The sequence below is a fragment of the Oncorhynchus keta genome, chromosome 14, assembly GCF_023373465.1.
Source record: "Oncorhynchus keta strain PuntledgeMale-10-30-2019 chromosome 14, Oket_V2, whole genome shotgun sequence".
Taxonomy (NCBI): domain Eukaryota; kingdom Metazoa; phylum Chordata; class Actinopteri; order Salmoniformes; family Salmonidae; genus Oncorhynchus; species Oncorhynchus keta.
The window spans coordinates 48,485,079-48,493,937 of NC_068434.1; the positions used below are offsets into that span (position 1 = coordinate 48,485,079).

Consider the following 8,859-nt stretch of genomic DNA (forward strand, 5'->3'; position numbering starts at 1 on the left):
TGGCAAACTTTAAACAACACTTTTTATGGATATCTTTAAGAAATGGCTTTCTTCTTGCCATAAAGGCCAGATTTGTGCAATATACGACTGATTGTTGTCCTATGGACAGAGTCTCCCACCTCAGCTGTAGATCTCTGCAGTTCATCCAGAGTGATCATGGGCCTCTTGGCTGCATCTCTGATCAGTCATCTCCTTGTATGAGCTGAAAGTTTAGAGGGACGGCCAGGTCTTGGTAGATTTGCAGTGGTCTGATACTCCTTCCATTTCAATATTATCGCTTGCACAGTGCTCCTTGGGATGTTTAAAGCTTGGGAAATCTTTTTGTATCCAAATCCGGCTTTAAACTTCTTCACAACAGTATCTCGGACCTGCCTGGTGTGTTCCTTGTTCTTCATGCTGCTCTCTGCGCTTTTAACGGACCTCTGAGACTATCACAGTGCAGGTGAATTTATACGGAGACTTGATTACACACAGGTGGATTGTATTTATCATCATTAGTCATTTAGGTCAACATTGGATCATTCAGAGATCCTCACTGAACTTCTGGAGAGAGTTTGCTGCACTGAAAGTAAAGGGGCTGAATAATTTTGCGCACCGAATTTTTCAGTTTTTGATTTGTTAAAAAAGTTTGAAATATCCAATAAATGTTGTTCCACTTCATGATTGTGTCCCACTTGTTGTTGATTCTTCACAAAAAAATACAGTTTTATATCTTTATGTTTGAAGCCTGAAATGTGGCGAAAGGTCGCAAAGTTCAAGGGGGCCGAATACTTTCGCAAGGCACTGTACTGTGATCCTGCGTCTACCGTATCACAGTAAAGTATTATGTTTATCCTTTAACCACTGATTCCTTGTCTGGTCTCTCCGCTGCACCTGGGCCCAACCTTACCACGTCACAGATTTACATGCTAAAATCACCACTGATTTATAGAGTTAGAGGCTAATGCAGTTTCTACATTATGATGCATTTACATGACACTTCATGTTCTATGGCAGCCATGGTAGCTCCCCATTAACATTACATGGAGAATATAAACATTTTAAAAACCGATACAACTGAATGCACAGACTGAGCATTATGATGCATTTACACAGAGGAAGAGGCGGTGCGAGATGTTTCACTCGCGCCAAAATATGTCTAAAACAAGCACAATGCATTTCTATGGGCTTATTTTGTACCTAAGATTGGGTGTATTGTAGAGCCCACTGGTCACACAGTTACAGTCAACAATGCTCTGGATATCATGAAACCAGATCTGCTAGGGCAAGTAAAATGGTCAGAGTGAGGTGTTTTCTCATTTGTGTCTGGAAGTAGCTAGCCAATTTTAGCTAGTTAGCTTGGGCGTTGTGAGAATCCAGTGTGCGCTCGAAACACTCTGAATTTTTTGAAAGGACAACCTAACAACACCTAGAGCGCACTCTGGCACTCCGGAGTGAATTTACGAACACACCCCTTGTCTTTTGCCTTCCCTCCTTTGGGACAATGACTAATCATTGTTAGGGTGGAGACATGAGATTCTCCTCATTTTATACAGATTTCTGATTTACATGACGCCATAACATTCCATGTTAGCCATGTTAACTACCCATGAACATTTAATGGGGAATATTGAAACAATGCCCTCTAACTGAATGTCTAGAATTAGAACAATATTAAACATTCTAAAAGTTGACCAAGTGCAGCATTCAAAACAACTGGGAACTTGGACATATCAGACTTCAGTGTGTTCACGACAACTGGGAATTTGGGAAAACAACTTGGTCTGGCTGTGAGAAATTGTTTTGAACGGTCATCCAACTCAGAATTCCAACTCGGGAACTCTTTAGGCTCATTCTAGAACTCAGACTTTCTGTCCTGAAGATCACTGATGTCATGATTTGACCTTGTGTTTTTCAGAGTTCCCAGGTGTCATAATTCTACATATATGACTCTTACCACATATGTTATGGTGCTTTCAAGACAACTGGGAAATCTGGAGAGAAAACAAGGTCAAATCATGACATCCATGCTCTTCAGGTCAGAATGTTGGCACTCTAGAAAGATGAGTTTCCAACTTGGAATTCCGAGTTTTTCCCAGTTGGGGCTCATTTTTTTCAGGTTTCCGAATTGTCTGGAATTCACTGAAGTCAGAAGTCATAGATTTCCCAGTTGCGACTTGTTTTGATTGGATATTATAGCAATCAGTCAGTCGATGATGTAGCACTCAACCATACATTGGTTATTGTGTCGCATCGCCTTTGCTGTGGAATGTAGCCATAAGTATGGTTCTATACCTATGGGTACGCCCAGAGCCATATATAACATTTTCTTAATATATGGCTCTGGGTACTCCTACTAAAGTTGTGAATTTATAGAAAATTCATTAACATAGTGGTGAACTATGATTTATATACATTTGTCATCTTTTTTTATTGGTGTGTTGTGGTTCTGGTATTTGGTCTCCCAATGACCATGTTATTACAGTACCATGAGAGAGAAATATATATTCAATTTAAATATGTTTATTAAAAAGAGCACATAAGAATTTTAAATGTTTACATGTATCAATGAATATGTGCAACATCAACAGAGCCAAATAAATACATTGATAAATAAGTATAAATTACTGAATTATAGATATATTAATAAATAGTAGAACAATAATGACTTCGTTTTCGTTTTAAGCATATTTTGATTATATCAGGGGTGCTTACCACAATATTGACTACGTCAATACACCCCAATGGTAACATGCTGTACTCAGTACATACTCTAAACCTCGTGAAATTCTTGTGTCTTACAAGCAATACACTTAAATCTGTTGATGTGCGTGCACCCACAGTGGCAACCCAGTCCTGATCACAGAGGGCCAATAGAATCACATGAATTGTAGAGGATCTCTATTGGAGGCCTTGGCCTGACTGGTGTTGTGTCAGTGTTTGCGGCCATCTTAGTTGTGGCGCTGGATGGTGAAGGTGGTAAGGCGGTTGGGGGCTGCCTTCTGACACATGTCCACCGGTTTGGTGTAGTCCTGCTGCATGTCCGTGCTGATGAACCAGTTCCTGAACCTGGCAGACTCCAGGGTACTGATGTCAACCCCGGTGTTCCGTCTGTAGAAAAGGAAACGCACCATGTCGCTCTGCTGGCTGATGGACTTCAGCTGCTCCTTGCCCGCAACCTCCTGAGGAGAGAGAGAGAGGATCAGGGGTTAAACTCAGAGGTCACCACCAGGAGTGAATATAAATGTTTCTCTGGCTATTGGTTTAAGGATGTGGCTGTTGGAACAAAACCTGTCCACACTGTGGCTCCCACTACCAGGGTTGGCCACCCCTGGCCTAGCTATCGAGTCTTATTTAACTACACTGCAACTATCTCCTACATTCCACATGTACAGTGCCTTGCGAAAGTATTCGGCCCCCTTGAACTTTGCGACCTTTTGCCACATTTCAGGCTTCAAACATGCATTTATACGGAGACTTGATTACACACAGGTGGATTGTATTTATCATCATTAGTCATTTAGGTCAACATTGGATCATTCAGAGATCCTCACTGAACTTCTGGAGAGAGTTTGCTGCACTGAAAGTAAAGGGGCTGAATAATTTTGCACGCCCAATTTTTCAGTTTTTGATTTGTTAAAAAAGTTTGAAATATCCAATAAATGTCGTTCCACTTCATGATTGTGTCCCACTTGTTGTTGATTCTTCACAAAAAGATACAGTTTTATATCTTTATGTTTGAAGCCTGAAATGTGGCAAAAGGTCGCAAAGTTCAAGGGGGCCGAATACTTTCGCAAGGCACTGTAATAGTATGGGGTGCCATTTGTAAGGCTGAACAGTCTATTTTTCTAGGCACTTTCCCCAAAATGTAGTTCTCTTTATTCAGAAGTAGTAGTACTAACTCAGTATTTATCCAGTCATAATATTATTCAGTAGTAGTATTATGCATTATTATTATTATTCAGTTCTAGTATTATTTATTCAGTAGTAGTTTTCATTCAATAGTAGTATTCATTTAGTAGTTGTGGTATTTACCTCTAGGTGCAGGGTGGGCCTGCCTCCCGATTTGGAGCAGGACAGGTAGAGGTTGGATCCCTTTATGCCTAGGGCTACAGGTCTGGCTTCAGTCTCAATGGGGACAGGCGTGACGTACGAAGACAGGTTCAAATGCACTGGGACAGAGGAGAGGAGAAGAGAGTCAGTCAGCATCATTCATCAGAACTCAACTGTGAATTAAAATCATCTTATTTAATTAGTTCATGTATTTAGCATGTGATAAGGCCACACAGAGGGCCAAAAATGATTACAGACAGCTGTGATAATCTGAAGTACCCAAATGGGCCACTAGATGTCTTATGATATCTTACACAAAATCCTTGAAATTTGGGACTGAGCCTCAGTTGTTAACATACCTTTGTGGTAGCTGCTGCCTCCCTGGAGCATCATGGCGTGCAGCTCCATAGCCTCATTCATCAGGACCCAGCACTTGTTCTCAGAGTCAGTGACGCTACACTCATACTGTGATGTACTGCTGAACCCTGCTGCCCTCCTCCTCGCTGAGGGCGCCGACTCCAACTCCAACACTATATGTTCTGGTGAGAAGAGAGAAAAGGATGTAGGAGATGAGTGAATGGTTGTATGAATACACTTGATTGAGCTCCCGAGTTGCACAGCGGTCTAGGGCACTGCATCTCAGTGCTAGAGACATCACTAGACACCCTGGTTCGATTCTTAACCAGCTGTGATTGGGAGTCCCATAGGGCGGCGCACAATTGGCCCAGCGTCGTCCAGGTTTGGCCGGTGTAGGCCGTCATTGTAAATAACAATTTGTTCTTAACTGACTTGCCTAGTTAAATAAAGGTTAAATGTCAAAAATTATAATTTAATTCCATCCCTACTGGTCTATGGGCTCTGTTAAGATATCCACACTACAGTAGCATACCACTTTTAATGAAGCAATGTGTTGGGCATGCATTTTAAATGGTATTCTATAGTGTGATGTTTGGAATGTCTGGGATCAGGCTAGCCCCTTAGGGTGCTCCTCCAGTCCATTGTCTTTGACCTTGCTCCCTACCTTCCACAGTACTCTCCAGCAAGAAGTTGAGCAGGTCCTTGTCCTTGAACTCGGTTCCCATGGTAACCCCCTCGCCACCCTTTAACCTCTCCATGGCGATGATGAGGTTGGCAATGTGGCGCATGGTGATGGGGTGATGGGATACCTCCAGATCCAGACCCTGAGGCAGCTTGGAGCTCCATGCTGCGCTTTCAGAGGTGTTCTGCACAGGACACACACAGGGGAAGAGGAAATATTACATTATATGTTGTATCAGTGTATAATTGTTTTGGGGGGGGTTTAACATTTCCTGTATAATTACAGTTGAATGTTTTATGTCCAACTGTATGTCTTGTCCTTGTAGGAGCTGGGGACTCACCTTTATTAAACTGCAGTTTGACTCAAAATCCATGTCTGTGTAGTTAGATCTGGAAAATAAAAGCATCTGTTTGTAAAGCTCTGTCCTGTCCATAATATATTGGCATCATGCTTAGTCAGTTGCTTAAAGATGCTGAAGAGTTGAAAGCTCATTCAGATCTGATGTTAACAGTAAATACATATACAGTTCAGTCTAAATAAACATTTTAAATATGAGTTATTACTAACACTATATAGCAATAAATAATGCTACCACAATTAGCTGTATAATACATGGACATCAATACAGTAGAAGTATTATTGCAAACATGAGTAAAGACAGAATATAAAGTTAATTTACCTTAATGAGTTGTTTTGAAGTTTGTAGGTAGGTAGCAGTGTCTTGTATTCAGTCCTTAGTTCTTGTGAATCCTAAATTGTTCTCTGAACCAATGTTTTCTGACTACATGTTGTGAGCTGTATGTCCTATATACACCCTGGGCACACACTGGGAATTTCCCTCTACACACAGGAGGAAGTGGGATGGTTTTACCAGACCAGCTAGCACATTGTATTGTTTAAAGGGACAATCCGCAAATCAAACGATAAACAAAGCGTCCTTCCGCCCGTTTCATTAAAAAGCTGAGGGATGGGGCTGGAGAAATGTAACCACTCTCAAATTCAGAGACAGAGCTATGAATGCAATTACTGACTATCCACAATATTTAAAAAAAAATACAGTTTTAACCATGTTTTGAAGCTATATAGTGTTTGTTTATATGTTCTGTTTACAAACATTGTAGTGAAACCAGCTATGTTTTGGGTTCTGATACGCTGAAATATGCTCGTGAGACATTTATAAATTCAAGAATCAATGTGTATGCCTAAATGTCATTAATTCATTCCAAAAAGGAATGTAACATCTGCAGATTGCCCCTTTAATGATGTTGGTGATGAAATACTGGACAGTTTGACGTACAGTATTACACTCATATGTTAAATTCTGGCTTGTGTACATGCTCGTTACTGACGTGCCACTTATTGTATTGATTTATCTTCTTCTGGTTGATGTCATGTGCCTGTTTGTCTGATACTGATGTGTTGAGGCTGCTGTCGTGCTTCAGGTCTCTCAAAGAAATATGTTTTTTTTAACTCAATGGGACTGGTTAAATAAAGGTTCAATAGAAATGTTTTAAAAACAGGATACTAATGCATTTGCCTTTTTTTCCCTGTTGATAGAGGAAGTGCATTGTAATAGTGCCAATATACTTTATTAAAGACATTCGTGTGTTTTCATGACTTCAAATCTCAATATAACTAAATGAATAGAAGATAAACCATTGTTCATGTCAACACTAAGAAAGATGAGTCCGATTAAGCAACTTAACACCTGACTTTATAATAAAACGTATTATAATACTACCTTGTAATTTTACTTGTAAATTACTTTTCAAACATTACGGTTAAAGTGCAAAGAATGGTCTATAGTTGAAATGACTGTGGTATCATATGTTGTTGTTTTTCCCTACTCAATTTAGTTACAAGCACTGACTGACTGTAAAATACATGTAGCTCTGGATAAAAGCCTCTGCGAAATGACCAAAAATGTAATGTATATCTAAATACGAATACAATATTTACTGTATGTTTAAATCCATCTTCCTAAAGGACTAGGAAACTAAACTTCATTTCTAAAGTTGTCTGAGGTCATAACAATAAATGGAGAGTAGGCTGAATCCTGTTGTTCCCTCAGGTGAAATACTAGAAGTTTTTGTTCTTTTCTATCATTTCCTAATCTTGTCATTTCTGCTTATGTCAAGCATGCTTAAATGTAATGAATTTTCAGATGTAAATTCCTTAATCCCGGCTCATCATATTGTGAAGTAACAAGGGACTTCCTCTACTATTTCCCCACTTCCTGAAGTACTGTAGTTGTCACGAGAGGTTAGAAAAATAGACCACAATCTGCCAGGACAACAGACAGACAGAATCTTGGACTGTGTCCAGCTACCTACTACCATATTAGCATATCTTTGCCAGTCATTGTTAGAACCCATTGAGTGAATCTCCCAAATTCACTAAAATATCAGGAATATTTGTATAATATCTGAATTGGAAACATGCTCAAAAAGTATTATTCTAATGTATTGTGTTTGGCTCACTAACGTTTCACCTGTATAGAATAACCATTGGACATAACGAAGAAAGTTGTGTAACAGTATATCAATCCTTATCACCCCTGTAGGCTGTATGAAACCTACCAAGCTATCTGGCGTGTGTCTGAAATTGTTACCTATTCCCTACATAGTAGACTACTTTTGACCAGATAAGTAAAATATGGACCCTGGTCTAAAGTAGTGCACTATATAGAGAAATGGGATACTTTCCAGACACAGACGGTGTCTTTTTGGTTATGGATCTCACAAAACCGGTTTACCAACGGATTTCCCAGTGATTCAACATGTTTAGAAAGCTGTCGAGGATTTCTCAAGATGATATTTGACACCCCCCACTTCCGCTCTTAAAATCTTTGAATTTCACTTCCAGATTCACACTCATGGTATAGGTTTAGGCCTACGCCATTTCTGACCACAAAAACTAAAATGTCACCATTTATTGTCACACAATGCCACCTCATTCATGTTTGAAATAAAATAGAATAAGTATGTTTTATTTGACTGGCTTAAATACAGTTGAAGTGAGAAGTTTACATACACCTTAGCCAAATACATTTAAACTAAGTTTTTCACAATTCCTGACATCTAATCCTTGTAAAGACTTCCCTGTCTTAGGCCAGTTATGATCACCACTTTATTTTAAGAATGTGAAATGTCAGAATAATAGTAGAGAGAATTATTTATTTCAGCTTTAATTTCTCTCATCACATGCCCAGTGGGTCAGAAGTTTACATACACTCAATTATTATTTGGTAGCATTAACTTTTAAATTGTTTAAACACGTTTTGGGTAGCCTTCCACAAGCTTCCCCCAATAAGTTGGGTGAATTTTGGCCCATTCCTCCTGACAGAGCTGGTGTAACTGAGTCAGGTTTGTAGGCCTCCTTACTCGCACACGCTTTTTCAGTTCTGCCCACACATTTTCTATAGGATTGAGGTCAGGGCTTTGTGATGGCCACTCCAATACCTCAACTTTGTTGTCCTTAAGCCATTTTGCCACAACTGTGGAAGTATGCTTGGGGTCATTGTCCATTTGGAAGACCCATTTGTGACCAAGCTTTAACTTCCTGACTGATGTCTTGAGATGTTGCTTCAATATATCCACATAATTTTGCTTCCTCATGATGCCATCTATTTTGTGAAGTGCACCAGTCCCTCTTGCAGCAAAGCACCCCCACATTATGATGCTGCCACCCCCGTGCTTCCCAGTTGGGATGGTGTTCTTCAGCTTGCAAGCTTCCCCCTTTTTCCTCCAAACTTAACGATGGTCATTATGGCCCAACAGTTCTATTTT

General features: G+C 39.8%; 1 protein-coding gene across 1 annotated transcript; it reads right to left on the bottom strand.

The window, feature by feature from the left end:
- Positions 1 to 2,490: 2,490 nt before the first annotated feature.
- On the bottom strand, positions 2,491 to 5,904 carry LOC118393554 (interleukin-1 beta). Its single transcript, XM_035786315.2, has 6 exons — positions 5,751 to 5,904; positions 5,412 to 5,460; positions 5,054 to 5,255; positions 4,392 to 4,571; positions 4,015 to 4,151; positions 2,491 to 3,161 (listed from the first exon to the last, which is right to left on the bottom strand). Exons 2-6 carry the CDS (start codon positions 5,442 to 5,444, stop codon positions 2,931 to 2,933), a joined length of 783 nt encoding a protein of 260 aa, XP_035642208.2. The 5' UTR covers positions 5,445 to 5,460; positions 5,751 to 5,904; the 3' UTR covers positions 2,491 to 2,930.
- Positions 5,905 to 8,859: the final 2,955 nt, after the last annotated feature.